The sequence below is a fragment of the Astyanax mexicanus genome, chromosome 19 (assembly GCF_023375975.1).
Source record: "Astyanax mexicanus isolate ESR-SI-001 chromosome 19, AstMex3_surface, whole genome shotgun sequence".
Classification (NCBI taxonomy): domain Eukaryota; kingdom Metazoa; phylum Chordata; class Actinopteri; order Characiformes; family Acestrorhamphidae; genus Astyanax; species Astyanax mexicanus.
In genome coordinates, this window is record NC_064426.1 from 35,033,196 (window position 1) to 35,049,757 (window position 16,562).

The 16,562-nt window shown below is 38.5% G+C and overlaps 1 protein-coding gene across 3 annotated transcripts in view; it reads left to right on the forward strand.

Moving 5' to 3' along the window:
* spop (speckle type BTB/POZ protein) overlaps positions 1 to 16,562 on the forward strand; it is a 134,420-nt gene that overhangs the window by 54,545 nt on the left and 63,313 nt on the right. For 2 of the 3 annotated variants that reach the window (XM_022665072.2, XM_049468200.1), the window contains exons 3-6: positions 1,638 to 1,807; positions 6,320 to 6,641; positions 8,494 to 8,615; positions 11,645 to 11,796. In XM_022665072.2, coding sequence (XP_022520793.1) covers positions 6,564 to 6,641; positions 8,494 to 8,615; positions 11,645 to 11,796 — 352 coding nt within the window. In that variant the 5' untranslated portion in view covers positions 1,638 to 1,807; positions 6,320 to 6,563. The remainder of the gene's footprint in view (positions 1 to 1,637; positions 1,808 to 6,319; positions 6,642 to 8,493; positions 8,616 to 11,644; positions 11,797 to 16,562) is intronic. The other variant, XM_022665073.2, reaches the window with a different exon arrangement.

Sequence of the window (16,562 nt, forward strand, 5' to 3'; positions counted from 1 at the left end):
CTGACACACACAAACACACACACAGGCACACACACACTCTCACGGCCATGCACGCTTACGCACAAATTAATTGCCAGGAAGTCTACAGTAATTTAAATTGCAAATGGGCACCAACTTGTTCCCCAACTTGAGTGATTAATATTTTATTGTCTCACTGAGTGAAAATGCCAGCAGTGTTTTTCATCACACACAAATAGGACAAATGAGTGAGAGAGAGAGAGATGTACAGATAGAGAGAGATGGAGAGAGAGAGAGAGAGAGACTAGAGAGAGGTAGAGGAAGTCCAGTTGAATAGTATAAACTACTCTAGATCTAATCTTATCAGTGGCATTAATGATATCAGTTTAGTTGTGGAATGTGAACTGTTCTGAAATTTACATTTATATTTACATTTAAGGTATTTAGCAGACGCCCTTATCCAGAGCGACTTACAACAGTGCTTCGATGTTACTTTGTTTGAATATCCAAAGCTAGTTTGTAGACTAGGATCAAGAGATACACAGAGCTTGATCATGTTTAGAAGCCTAGGAAACCTTTTTTTTTTTTTTTTTTTTGGATTAGTTTAAAAGCTTTGAAAAGATGTGTCTTCAGTCGACGTTTGAAGACCACGAGTGACTCTGCTGTTCTGACTCCCAGTGGAAGTTCATTCCACCACCTTGGTGCCAGCACAGAAAAGAGTCGGGATGTTTGCTTTGCCATCAAGCTGCCGGCGCTCAGAGGGAGCAAAATTGGCCAAAATTGGCTGCTCGGCAAAGCTGCATCAGCAGCAGCGCGAAAAGAAGCGGTGGCTGACTTCACATGTATCGGAGGAGGCATCACATGTATGTGTTGGGGCATCACTAGTGATAGGGGGAGTCCTAATGAGTGGGCTGGGTAATTGGCCGTGTAAATTGGGGAGAAAATGAGAAAAATTTGAAATACAAAAAAAAAAAAAAAAAGTTGTCAGCAGAGGGAACTTGACTAAGTAAAACACAGTGGACCAACACCAGCAGATAACACAGTTTGTCAGTCATTCTCCAGTTCTTTATCAGTGGACACAGGACAATGCCCACAAGACCTCCTTGCTTTCATGTCCAATAAAGTTACTTACTTGTTTAAATAATTCAGAGACTGCTGTGATGCAAACGCCTTCATTAAATGAATAAATTAAAGTATTGAGACTCATACAGGCCTTGGGAACTTTAAAGGGTTAATCGGTCATTTGAATCATTGCAGCTGCAGCTCTTTAATAAAGATCAAGTTCAGAAAATAGAAACTTTTCTCTGAGTGTTAATTAAACTCTGTGAGCATGACTGTGGAAAGGTATGTGGGTAAAGGGTTCAGTTGCTCTGTGGCCCTTTTCAACTTTTCCTCTCAAAACTTTAGGACTGACCTTTTTTTTTTCTTTTTCTAACTTTCTTACTTTCTTCTGTTCTTTCTCTTCTTCCTCCATGTGTTACTAACTGCTATTCTAACTTCTTCCACTAGTTAATCATCCCACCTCCCCATTAAATAGCTGCTCCTCACACCCCCTCGCACATACACCCACCCACCCACTCTCCTCCCCTCTCCTCTCTGTTTCACCGTTCCCTCTATCCTCTCTCTGCTGCTGCTGCTGCTGCTTCTTCTCATCAAACTTGTTCTGTAATTTCTTGAAGGTTCCACCAGGCCGTGATCTATCCTTTCAATCAGACGCTAATTAAAGAAAAAAGGAGCGGACTGTCCCTCGCTTCCCTGCTCGCTGGCTGAGGGAGGCACGGGCTGAGTGACAAAGGCGAGAGAGGAGAGCACAGAACGAGGGAGCCGGAAACAAAGGAAAGATGAAGAGGTGATGAGGTGGCTTCAGTACTTTTTTTTTTTTTTTTTTTTCTCCCTGTGCTCGCCAATGAGAGACAGAGAGGAAGTGGAGTGTATTAGTTTGTTTTGCATGTTATTAAAAGTTCATGCCTGAAGCGCTTCATGACGGGGCTGATAATTAGCTCGTGAGATGAATCGGTTGTTTTAGAACTGTTAAAAACCCAAACCGTGGACTGCTGTGACTCTGCAGGGCTGGGCTAGTCTGTTAAGAACATCATAAGAAGGAAGCTTTAGGTTAGTGTGGCATCTTTGCTCGTAAATTTCTCGAAATGTTGTCCGACTGTTTTGACAGGATCTATTTATTTTAAATAAACAGGGGTCAGAACTTGCTGTGCTTTAGTACATACTGAGCACTGGTTGAACCAAACAACACACACCAATCAGGCATGAGTTTATGACCACCCTCATGTTTCCACACCCATTAACCATTTTTATCAGCTTCACTGACCATATATACACTGCCTGGCCAAAAAAAAGTAAGTAAGTAAATGATGTGGGGTTGATGCTGCAGTTTGTCAGGTTTAGGTTCAGCAACAGTATGTGCTGAAAGAATGAGGTCAGCTGACTACCTGAATATACTGAATATAGAACAGGTTATTCCATCAATGGATTTTTTCTTCCCTGATGGCACGATCATATTCCAAGATGACAATGTCAGGATTCATGGTGCTGGAACTGTGAAAGAGTTCAGGGAGCATGAGATCATCATTTTCACACATGGATTGAGAGAGTTCACCACAGAATCCAGACCTTAACCTCATTGAGAATCTTTGGGATGTGCTGGATGGAGAAGAGCTGCTTTGTGCAGCGGTCAAAAATTAATGCAACACTGGATTGAAATAAATCTTGTGACACTGCAGAAGCTTATTGATGCTGGCATGCTCACTGCTGGCATGAGCAGATCAGACCGTTAGACTCTGTGGTGAACTAACAATCCATGTGTGAAAATGATGATCTCATGCTCCCTGAATTACTTTTTCACAATTCCAGCCCCATGAATCCTGGCAACCTGCAGCTAAATTGGAGGGATAATCAGCATAGCATAATTGGGAATAAAAGTGGGCTTAAACTTTTTTTTGATACTTTTATATACTCACAAAACTACGATTATTATTTTTTTTATTAAACACCTTTTTAATATCCCTGCAGACAATCCAATATACAATATATGTGCCTCCTGTATGTTGTTTCTCAGTTAAAATAAACACTGAAATTTGACTTATGAACAAATAAATGATTAATTGTTCAGGAAAATACATATTTGGTTAAACACTGAAAATGATTTATTTTATTTATTTTTTTCACCCATTTTGGGCTTAATGTTTTCAGTTGCCAAGTATTCAGCACCTGCTTAATAAGTTTCAGGGTTCATACGGTCATAAATAACCTGGGAAAGTCATGGAATTTGAACATAGCAATTTCCAGGCCTGGATAGGTTTGGACAAAATTAAAATACTCAGAAATAATAATAATAATAATAATAATAATAATAATAATAATAATAATAAAAACATGGAAATTTGCTCTACAAATCTTACTGTTTCCGTTTATCGACTGAGAGAAAAATGCTGATTTAATGCTGTCTGGCATCATTCAGACAAATATGAGGCATTGATATACAAGATATGCAGAAATGTTATTCAGCTAGTAAAATGTCAGATTTCAAAGTGTTATATTATTAAATAATTTCAGGTAAGATTAAGCCTACTATAATCAGTTTTGACATGGATTTTGAGTTTTATTGTCCATGTCTGCACTGATGTTTTCAAGATTATATAGTCATGAAAATTAGCTGTGAAGTCATGGAAAAGTCATGAAAAAGTTATGGAAATGTACAGGTTAAAAATTTATATGGGTGCTGAAGGTTTAATTACACAGTAAGTACCCAGTTTAATTCTGTTCCTTAGTGTTAAAATATTAAGCTAAATATTTTTTTTTTCTTACTTGAAACAGTGAAGATTTTGGGAATTTATGAGGTTGATGAGAAGTCTGCATCACTAGGTTTTAGAGTCTCATCAATTCAGAAGCTGCAATGATATTGATACAGGCTTATTTCCTGTGTTGGCATTGCTTTCATTAGATTTGATCTATGGTCAGACTTGCAGTGTGAGGCACCTGGAACTTCTCATGATGTGCTGGTGCGCAATCAAACGTCACATTAAAATGAAAAGTGAGCTGCAGTCATGTTGCTGTGCTGAGTCATGGGTTTGTTGACTTTGTTTTCCCGTAACTAATGTAGCTGTGGGCTGGTGATGCGTCCTGTAAACAGAATTTATTATACAGAAGTTTGTATATGAAGTATGTAGTGCACACTGCATTACATACTTCCGTGCTCAGCAGTACACGGGGTGTGTTTGATTATCTACAGGAGTTTATTAGGGTGTAGTGTATGTAGGGTGTACTAGACCATAAGTCATATTGGTCTAGACCATATGAGTCATTTTTTTAAACTAGTCCTTGGATTTTTTTTTTACCTATCCTGACATTTTTGGTATAAAAAAAACACTCACTTAAGCATGCCCTTCAATATTTATATAAAAAAAAAAAAATTGACATTTTTAAACAAGATGGCAGGCATATGCAAATTATTAATCCTTTTGGATCCAATCCACATTGACTGCAACACCTAGACCAAAGCTCAATAAATTTTGTTTCTCAGCAAGCATACATTCGATTAAGCTGAAATTTTGCAATAAATCTGTGTTCTGGTTGGCACCATTGTGCCAGTTTGTGCTTAAATGCCGCTTGCAGATATATTTGATTCATTAAAGAGCTTTTTATTTAAGGTGTTTAGAAGATAAAAGTAAAATCAGTACTACTGCTGAAATGTGTTTTGTTTTATACAGAATTCCTCCTGAAATCTGTAGTTTTTAATGTTGGGTGAATAGCAGGGGCTGCTGTGCCCAGATCCAGACAGTGCAGTAGTATGCAGCGGGGAACTGTGCACACATGACTAAATCTCTAATGACTTTCTGTTACATATAGTTCTGATCTGTTTGTGCCTAGAAGCAGTTATTGTAAGATCTGCGTACTGCACTACATAGGGAGGAGATAAAGATTTGAGATTCTGCCGCTGCTCTGGGAAATGGGGCGTACAGCACTGTTAGTTTGATGCTGAGTACACTAATGGAAATTAGCATGATGTTTGTAGTGGTTATTTGGAAGAAAAAAAAATCACGATTCAGTGAAAGAATACTGCAGTACGATGTGATTTGGTATGATATTTTATCAAATGAAATAAATGTATACTTTCATGGCATTGCTGTCATATACATTGGTCATTAACAGGTGTAATGCAACATGCCAGATGTCTAACCTTTTTGTAGAGTTGTAGAGGTTCCTAATGGTGCTCTGTGATAATCCATCCCATGCAGCTTGGCAATATGGCCTAAAAAAATCTTAGATTTTTTTTTCAACACAAAAAAAAGAAAATGGTTGGAAAGTAGGTTTTTCTTTATTTTGGTTTCACTTAAATTTCTCCTTTGTGGTTCAAATGCAACCAGAAACAAGCTTGTAGATGATATGGCAGACCATACCATTTTTTTTTTTATAGTGAGAACCCACTGTAACTTTTTAGCACTGACAAATTTTTTTGTTACAATTCTTTTTTTTGTTACAATTCTGGATTCACGATTCGATTTTCTCAGAATATTTAGAACAAATTTTAACTGACACAAATTAAAAGACTTTCTTTACTTTTTATTTCTTAAATGCATAAACAGTAAAAATGCACCTTATATAAATGCTCCCTGTACTGTTCTAAGCGTAAACTATCTACTTTGCTGTTTTAATTCTCAATTAATAACTTGTTTTTTTTAGGCAGTTTAGAGTAAAAGGATCATTGTCTAAGCGGAGAGTAGTAAAGAAAATATAATTAATTATTGTACTTAAATAGTTTTTTGTGTATCTTTACTGAACTGTTTTAGTTTTTTTGTTGATTTTTTTTACTTGATTTTGGCTGCATTAAAATTCAAACACCTCCGTTTCACTCTACTACGTTTTGAAAATCTGTCGTGCCTTTTCATGGCTTGTGAGAGCTGGTTGGAGGATCTGTCATCTCTCTTGGCCAATGAGAGTCAAAGCTTGAAGAGCCTTGAAGAGAGAAACTAGTGCAGAAACCACTGTAGGCCCCCACATAGCGAGAAAAAGAGCTTGTGTGATTGGTTTTAGTTAAAAATGACTGACGTATCCTCAGCCCTTTGCTTACGCCCACTGGCTCTTTGGCCTGCACTGGTGGGATTGCGGACTCTGGGGTTCAAACTATGCAACTGCATATCAAAATGATAAGATGCAATGATGCTTTGTTTGACCCGTAGGTTTTTGGTATTTGTTTCAGTTTCATCCACAGCGCAAACAGTTTATTAATAATGATCTTTATTACCAAGAATTTCAGTAGTGATTCACATCTTCATACTCTACATCATAGTAATTTATAGTGTTGATATTAAGACTCTCTTTCTCTCTCGCTCTCTCTCTCTCTCAGGTTCTGCTGTTGCTGTTCTCCGTCTGCTCATCACTGCATTCTCTCCATCTTCTCTGGACAGCTTTGAAGCTCAGCGTGTGCACAGATCCTAGCGGCGGCTGTGCTTTCCCGGCTTTCAGAGTTTGTGCCAGAGTCTGAGGAAGTGTTGCTCAGAGAGACGGAGTGTGCGAGTGTGTGTGTGTGTGGGAGCATCGTCTGCTGGCAGCTGTAGTGCCCTCTCCACCACGCACGTTCAAAGCTGGCGATGTCCAGGGTCCCGAGTCCGCCCCCTCCAGCTGAAATGACCAGCGGCCCCGTGGCCGAAAGCTGGTGTTACACACAGGTGAGTTGGTAGTGAGCTGTATGGAAGAGTGCTTTCTTAATATCTAATCTTTGTTGCATGTTGTACTCTATAATGTGTAATAGAGTGTTCAGAATTCAGAATTAAACAACCTTATGTAACAGTTTTATCCATAGACTATGTATAGCTGGACAGAGCATCATCTCTCAAAAGTGAAGCCACCACAGGTCGAGCGCCCCCTGCTGTTCGGTTGCAGAAAGCTGTGTACATCCACCCATCCCCATAGGTTTCAATATAAACGTCCAATATGCTGTAATTCTACCTCCATTATTTAAATGCAACAGCTAGTGTAACCTCTGCTTATATTGCCAACATTTTATATCCCCACAGAATTCGTTTTTTTTTTAATTTTTTTTTTTACGTTATTCAGCTCTATTTAAAAAGGTGTGGTTATTGTAAAAGGGCTGGGTTACACCTAGCCGGGTGGGTGGGACCATAGACTGTGTGAGCTCTGTGGAGGCAGCCCTCAGGTGCGGGGTTATTTAAATGAGTAGGCTGTCTCTCCACAGATTTACTAATTTAATAACAGAATGTATTTTATTCAGTCATGTATTTTAAAAGTCTATGTGTATTTTTTTTTTTTACTATATACTATATACTTTTTCTTCATTGTACATTAATATTAAAGTCATCCGAACTGTAAATAAAAACATATGGAATTATTAAGTGAACAAAATATGTGTTAAACAAAGCCAGAATATGTTATATATTTTATATTCTTTAACGTATGCACCTCTTAATTAGATGACAGCTTTCAACATCTTGCCACTTTCTTTAGGTAGTCACCTGGAATGGCTTTCATTTAACAGCTGTGCTAAACCTGTTAAGAGTTAATTACTTTAATTTCTTGTCTCTTGATTTTAATGTGTTGGAGTTGGAGCACTATTTTATTTATGTTCTAATCCATATTATAGCAAGATTATAGCAAGAACTACTCAAATAAGTAAAGAAAAAATACTTGAAAAATGAAGGTCAGTCAATACAAAAAAATTGGGAACTTTTTTGAGAACATTTAAAAGTATCCTCAAGTGCAAAATATCGCAAAGAGCGTCTAAAATGTTATGATGAAACTGGCTCTCATCAGGGCCACCTCTGTTGCGCAGGATAAGTTAACAGCCTCAGAAACAGCAAGTTAACAGCTTAACGCCAGATAAGAGCACCTAAAAGTATTTAGTTTTTTAACACTTTTAAGTTACTGCGTGATTCCTACATGTATTCCTCCATAGTCTGGGTGACTTCAGAATGCATTTACAATGTAAAATGTACAATATATTGTCTTGCTTACCGTATTGTTGCCCCATTATTTACATTTCATGCCCTGCCCTACTGTATACCAAAGTGAGTTTCAGTCTTTTACCTGATTTCTTCAGAGAAAGGCGATGAAAGAGATTTTGCTGTGAACAAAAGGCTGTATGGGTGTAGGTTATGGGTTTGTATTCATATGCACTATGCACTGTGTTTATGTACAGCAGTTATGTAAAGACTCTGGGCCACTTCACTCACAAGCCTTATGCGAACAGAAGGGCCGAGACCAGTAGACACGTCCCCACCCTACCCTATTCTCACCACTCTGCTTCTTTCTTAAACTAGTATTTGTTCATTAATCTCCTTCCCTCTTTCTCTCTCTCTCTCTCTCTCTCTCTCTCACCCATTTGTTTCCATGGTGCATCAAGATGAAAGTCTGGTTTGATGTAGCCGATTTTTGAAGTCTGTGGTCATCATTTACCTATATATCAAATGAAAAGGAGAGAGGGGACACAGATGCGTGTGTGTGTGTGTGTGTGTGTGTGTGTGTGTGTGTGTGTGTGTGTGTGTGTGTGTGTGTCTCTCGCAGATCAAAGTGGTGAAGTTTTCCTACATGTGGACCATCAACAACTTCAGCTTCTGTCGGGAGGAGATGGGCGAGGTCATTAAAAGCTCCACCTTCTCCTCGGGAGCCAATGATAAGCTCAAATGGTGAGTAAAGCTTGTGTGATTTACATATTGTTGTTGTTTTCTTCATTATCATGTTACGTGCAAATTTGCTGTGTTTTTTTCGCACTATAACGTGCACCGGATTATATGGCTCACTATTAATAAATGTCTATTTTCATACTCAAAGCTCCACTTGGTAGGATTGAGATTTTGTGCTTGTGGGCTCCCTCTACAGTTGTAGAGTGTAATAAATGTTTCAGGCGGATTAGTTTCTCTTTCTCGTTTTCTGGCTTTCACAGACATATTCGGTCTCTTTCCAGCTTCTGTCAGAGTGTCTGTATGTTAGTTTGTAAAGAATGAACCAGTATTCCTTGTAGAACTGTTAGAACTAAAGGTCGGAAAGCAGGTCGCAGTTCTCACGAGCGTTGGTCGCGGCCGCCTCGGAAAACTTACAGAGTCTGGTTTGAGCTCAGAGGCGCTCCGGCACAGACACGAGAGCACCGCTATTCCTCCTATTACACCTCAATGCAGCGCGGCAGTGAGTTTCAAGCTGTAATTTAACTTCTTTAAAAAGATCAAAAATCAAGGAAATCCTACCTAGTGCTGCTTTAAGGCGCACTGGATTATAAGGCACATTATGGGACGCTAGTAAGGCACAGGGGTGCAGCAATATAATCATTAGCAGCTAACCGCTACCCACAGTTAGCGGCTAATGCCACCCGACAGCACTACACTGAGGGACCTTGAGTGTTCTGGTAAGCCAGGGTGATATTAGCTAGCGGTTCGTCCCACCCACTTAGCTTATTTTAACACGGTTAGCACAGAGTCTGATACACTCATCTCTGAAAGAGAGCCATTATACTTATGGTGAAAGAGCTAGCACTTAGTGCAATTAGCCGGTAATGCTAATGTTGCTTCAGCAGGGCAGGATAATACTCAACAGTCCGATAGTGCTCATCTATAAATGGCAAAAAAGCTAGCACTTAGCGAGGTTAGCGGCTAATGCTAATACTGCTGGAAAACTACACTGAAACTCCTGTATAATGCTGCACTTCAGTGGAGTGGCTTTACTGCTCCTTACAACCTGACTAGTAAAATTCATACATAAGGCGCACCAGATTATAAGACACATTATGGGATACTAGTAAGACACAGGGGTGCAGCAATATTATCATTAGCAGCTAACTGCTAGCCAAAAAAAGTTAGCAATTATTGAGGTTAACAGGTATTGCTAATGTTGCTGCAGCAGTGCTAGCTGAGGTAAGCAGCAGGCCAATACTCACCTCTGTACAGCGAAAGAGCTAGCGCTTAGCAAGGTTAGCGACTCATGCAAATACTGATGGAGAACTAAACTGAAACTCTTGAATAATGCACTTCAGCGGAGTGGCTTTACTGCTCCTTACAGCCTGACTGGTAAAATTTAATACATAAAGCGTTCCGGATAAAAAATGAAAAGATTTTAAGTGCACCTATTAATTTATTCTCTACTTTCGGTTGCATTACTTGCTGCAGAATTGATTGGGAAATGAGCCATCTGCCCACTTAGAGAGAAAGAGCAAGGCTGGTGGCAAGCTGCATGACCGGGATTCGAACCAGCGATCTCCTGATCTCCCGCTGGACCATGCGGAGCCCCATTTTTCAGTTTTTGACATGATGTCAACATTTTATGGTGGATGGACCACTTGAAAAGCTCCAAAATTATTTACAATAAAGTTTTTACTTTGTTTTTTTTTATCGAAAGTTTTTATTCCATTTTTGGAAATACAAGGTTCTTGCATCAAAGTGACTAAATACTCAAATAAATTGAATGCAAAACAAAAATTAATATGCCTTCTTACTTTAATCTGCCAGAATTAATTGGCAGTCTAAATGACAAAAATTAGCATTTTAGGTGGTCTTATTTAGGGGGTCATTAAAAATTGATCTGTATAAGTTATGAGGTGATATCTAGTAAAGAAATTGAAGGCAAGATTGGGTTTTTATTATCGAAATAGGAACTGCCTGCATTTTGCTGCACGAAAATTACTTGTTCAAGCTACATTTTTAAGTGTTTTAGATTAGGGGTACATTATCTATATGCATGCTGACTCCTCCTTACTTCGCCGGTTAGATCCATTGTACCACAGTTCTTTACGTTTTATATCTAATTCATTGTTCCGCACACATCATTGTGTACTTTATGATTTAGTGTCATGGCCTTCTCTGAGCTTGAGGAGACAACACCACTGGTACATTTTTTATTTATAAAGCTCTGTTGGGTAAACTTCCTTCCTACTTGTGTAATTTGCTGTCACGTTTTAACAGTTTTTATGATTCTCGCTCTTCCAGAAGGCTGCTTTTGAAGGTCCCCAGAATTAGTTTAGAACTAGGCAAAAAAGCTTTCTCCTATTTTGCACCGTGGTCTTGGAATAACCTTCAAAGCAAATTACATCTTAATGATTTGGTCTCCTTCAGTAATTTTAAAACTTTGTTAACAAATTCTGTGACAGAAACATGTAACTGTTATTCCTAAGCTGCATTTGTGTCTGATCTCGAAATTCTATGTAACTGGTTGTTTTTTGTCTATGTTGAATGCCCTTATGTGAACTGTCTGATTTGTACTTTGTCTGTAACTGGAAATGGTGTGCCACCTTGGCCAGGTCTCCCTCGAAAAAGAGATGTTAATCTCAAGGGATTTCCTGGTTAAATAAAGGTTAAATAAAAAAAATAAAATCTTGTGACTAAGGTCAAAGTCTGGCAAACATGCTCATGGCAAGGGGGCATGTGTTATCAGAGTTTGAATAAGGCCTGATAGTGGGTGCCAGATGGATGGGAAATTCCATCTGTCATAGAAGGCATTACTGCCCACAGTGGACAGTGCAGTGGGTAGTATTGATTGAGACCATCAGTGTGAACAGACAATCACATTCATATTCAATGCAGGAGCCTCACACGCACATCCTCTCTGTGGTCCATGTGAAAAGTCGTAGGACGTAGTACGTGATTTAATTCCTAAACTGTCTTTAAATGACTACTTTGCTTCTTTTCAAACCTCACTGACCTTGATAGTTTTCTCTTCTCTTTTTGTGCAGGTGTTTGCGGGTGAATCCAAAAGGGCTGGACGAGGAGAGTAAAGACTACTTATCTCTCTATCTTCTCCTGGTGAGCTGTCCCAAGAGCGAAGTGCGTGCCAAGTTTAAGTTCTCCATCCTCAATGCCAAGGGGGAGGAGACCAAAGCCATGGGTGAGTCTATACACTGAGAATGAATCATTTATAGGACCCAAACCCCAGCTCAGGACTTCATTATCACTGCATTCGGCTCTGGACAGTTTCACTATATATTTTATTATTAGTCACCTCAAGTGAAGATAAATGTTAAATGTGAGCATTCTGTTCAAATGGTTCTTTAAGTGATGTCATAGAAGAACTCTTGGTTCCATTAAGAACCCTCCCCTCCTTCTGTTTCTCATTCAATCTCTTATATTTGTTGAGTGTGTAAGACTAACATGTCTTTTGAAAAAAGAAAAAACACTTTTAATACCACTAAGTAACTGGGTACCCCTCTCAAGAGTGCCCCATCTTTCAGCCCATACAGTGAATAGCTATAAGCACATTAAGCACTTGTTCCACTTGTTTTAAAAAAAATGTTAATTGCAAAAAGTTAAGACTATTTTATTCGAGAGATAATAAATACACAGTACATTATAGAAGCCCTGCATGATGATGCATTATCAGGCTTGTTTGGAAGTGGAATTATAATCATAATACCACTGGGATAATGTGGCATCAGCTGAATATTTTATTCATAATATTAATACAATAGCATCACTTCTGAATGCACTCTAGACTCATAATATTTGATCTAAATATAGGAAGTGTTAGATAAGTTTAGACATTTGATTTGTAACTCCTGTATTTGTTGAATGTGTAAGACTAAACTGTATATGGAAAAGAGAGAGAAAATATTTTTAACACCACTGGCTGATACAACCGGATACCCCTCTTAAAAGTCTAATTCCATTGTTTTTTTATTCATTTTAAAACGTCTAGTTGTGGTCTCTAGTATGAATGAATGCCATGTGCGCCAGTGTTTCTGTATAGCCCTGCTTTATTTCAACGAACTAGTGGTTTCTAAAGAAGAGACCAGAATTTCAGAGCTGTAAGCTCTTAAGCTGACGAGACATTGTCAGCCATTTTGCAGCCTGGCTTTACTCTGACTGTGGGCGGCCCTGAGCCGAGGTGGGCGAGGCTATGAACTCACAAGTTGAAGTAGACACCTGATTTCTCTCTGATCAACTCTTATTTCTGAGGATTTTCTTTTCTTAGCTACTGCAGACACTAGAGGTTGAAGAACAGTGTCATATGCAGCATGCATTCACAACTCAGAGAGACCTGTTGTGACCTATTATTTCACAGACAGAGACCTTTAGAAGTGCATATTTCAGCCCATACAGTGAGTAGCTATTAGCACATTCAGCACAGAGTTCCACATTGTTTTAAATTAGATTATTTGCAAAAAAGTAACTTAATCTTAAGAGATGATAGACATAACGTCGGTTTATACGTTTTTAATCAGAATTTGAAGCTCTGGTTCAAAGCACACAAGCAACTTTGTGGTGTAGAGGTGTGGTGTAGTCCTCTTGTGCTCGCTCTCTCTCTCTTTCTCTCTCTCTTTCTCTCTGTCTTTGTGGCTGAAAGAAGGAAATTAAATTCATAATATTAATGCAATAGCAGTGACCATCTGAATGCTCTCTCCCCACATAATATTTGATTTACGTATAGGAAGCGAGGCATAAGTTTAGACTTCTAATTGGTAACTCCTATATTTGTTGAATGTATAAGACTAACCCGTTCATATGGAGAACAGCGAGAAAAGATTTTTTACATCACTGGCTAATACAACAAGATACCCCTCTTAAGAGTGCATCTTTTAGCCCATGCAGTGAGTAGCTATTAGCACATCCAGCACAGAGTCCCACATTGTTTTACATAAGAATAATTGCAAAAAGTAACTTAATCTTAGTAGATAATAAATACACAGTACATTATAGAAGCTTTGAACAATAAAGTATGATGAGGTTTGCCTACATGGAGTAATCCTAACATCTGCTTATACGTTTAGTCAGTATTTGAAGCTCTGGTTAAAAGCACACGGGCAACTTTGTGGAGGTGTGGTGTAGTCCTCTTGTGCTCTCTCTCTCTCTCTCTCTCTCTCTCTCTTTCTCTCCCCCCCTCTCTCTCTTTCTTTCTTTCTCTCTCTCTTTCTCTCTCTCTCTTTCTCTCTGTCTTTGTGGCTGGAAGAAGGAAATTAAATTCATAATATTAATGCAATAGCAGTGACCATCTGAATGCTCTCTCCCCTCATAATATTTAATTTAAGTATAGGAAGTGTGGGATGAGTTTAGACTTTTAATTGGTGCTGGAGCTTCTTAGTCGGAGGTCTTGAGGCCGTCTCGTTTGATGAGTTAGAGGGAGTGTGTGTTTAATTGGGTTATATTAAGTCAAAGCTGCGGTAGAAGAGAATTGGTCAGATGAAGCTGTTCCGTGCTTTTCAGTGTTTCGTGCCTGGTTTTCTGTATTACAGGGGAGGCGTTTATAGAGTGTTTGAGACAGAGAGAGAAAAAGAGAGAGACAGTGTCGGAGTCTGGATGTTTTATTAGATATTCATTTATTTATTTGATAATTGATATTTATTTAATAGGCACACCCTGTAAGTGGCAAATTACAATGAATTGGCTGATGCTACAGCTTTACTAAGAACAGATGGAGCTTGATTGTGCAAACACTTGAATATCATCAGTGTCTCACAAACACTTTGTATTTCTGAAATGGCAACTTTAGGAGCGGAAGAATAAACCTTATTAATTTTCAATGGAAGAACAAGATTTAGTTCCAAATCTTTTATCAATATTTTTGTAGGTTTATTAATTATGAAATTTTGCCGCAGTTGTTACAGCAGCTACCAGAAATTTGTCGGCAACAGTACTAGTGCATCTCAAAATATTAGACGATCACTGAAAAGTTACTATATTTCAGTAATTCAGTTTAAAATGTGAAAGTCATATATTATATAGACGTATCACACACAGAGTGATCTTTTTTTTTTAAGCGTTTCTTTATTGTATTATTGATGATTATGGCTTACAGACAATGTAAACCCAAAAATCAGTGTCTCAGAAAATTTGAATATTATATACGACCAATTTGTACTTTTTGGCAGTGTGGGCAGTGTGCCAAATCCTGCTGGAAAATGAAATCTGCATCTCCATAAAAGTTGTCAGCAGAGGGAAGCATGAAGTGCTGTAAGATTTTCCTGGAAAACAAAACTGCACTGACTTTTTTTTTTTTTAATGGAGATGGGGATTTTATTTTCCAGCAGGACTTGGCACACTGCCCACACTGCCAAAATTACCAATTAGTCTTATATAATATTCTAATTTCCTGAGACACTGATTTTGGCTGTAAGCAGTAATCATCAACAGTAAAAGAAAGAAACTACTAAAATACTTAAAATTACTCTTTGTGTAATACATCTATATAATATATGAGTTTCACATTTTTAACTGAATTACTGGAATGAAGTAACTTTTCAAAGATATTAAATATTTTTTAATGCACCTGTATTTAAACGGTGCTGCAGGTGCAAGGTATAAAAACTGATAGCGGAGTGTAGGATATCAATGAGCCTCACAACATGCCTTGTGCAGGGCTTAAGATAGGGCTCTATGTTTTAAAATCTTACAATTTTGTCATGAATTACAATAAAATAAAAGTTTTAGATTTTTTTAAAAGACTGTTCCTATTATTTTTTGCATAGTATGATCAATCATTAAAATATTTAGTTGCGTAAATATCACCGGCTCTGAAGAAGACGTGTGTCTGTCTGTATTTGTAATAGTCTGTAATAGTGGAAGAATGTGTGTGATTTGCAAAGTAGCTCCAGTGCTCGTAGTCCCTGGAGTATATGCAGCGAGGGAGGAACAGTTACACCTCTGAACACTGCAGGATCCACTCGTCTTTTCCTTTCTCTCGCTCTCTCTGACACGACATCAGTCTCTCTCTGCCTTTCCTTTCAGTGCTCATGCTCTCTTTCCTTCCATATCTTCTTGTTCTTGGTCTCCACAGTGATTGCCAGCATTACATCATTATTGTCTTTACCTCCATTCGCTTGTCAGGGGAATTTTCAGGCGCACCTTTTAAAAGCCAAAATGGTAATAAGGCCGTGGAGCTGAGGGGATTTCCTGGGAATATGAGAATCTGTTATAGAAGTCAGAATAAAAGACCTCCTGTAACGCTTTTTTAAATAAATTAATAAAAAGAAAATGACTAAGTCATGCATTATAGCAAAATATCATTATTTTATTTGTCCTTTCAGTTTTTAACATTTTCAATTAGGACTGCATTAAATTGAGGGATTTTTCGCACTATAAGGTGCCCTTAAAATCCTTTAATTGTCTCAAAAATTGTCAGTGCGCCTTTTAATCCAGTGAGGTTGTAAGGAGCAATAAAGCCAATTTGCTGAAGTACAGAGTTATACAGAAGTTTTTCAGGTAAGTTCTCCAGCACCGAGACTCAAGACTGGAGCAGTATTAGCATTAGCCGCTAATTGCGCTAAGCGCTAGCTCTTTTACCGTTCAGAGGTGAGTATTATGTACCACTGTAGCCTGCTGCTAAGCCCAGCCAGCACTGCTGGGGCAGCATTAGCATTACCTGGAAAATTATTTGGAAATCTGGATATCTAAGCTCACTGTAAATAATCAAAAGCGCTTTACTCACCCAAATAAATGGTTTTCAGGAGAGAAATCTGTGTAGATTAACATCCAGTGCTCGTTTGACTTCAGCCTGTAGCCTGCTGCTAACCCTGGCTAGCACTGCTGAAGCAGCATTAGCATTACCTGCGAACTGTGCTTAACGCTAGCTCTTTCGCCATTCAGAGACGAGAATATCGGATTGTAGTTTGATAGTGTTTACTGCGTTTAAAATAAGCTACGTGGGTCAAACCACTAGCT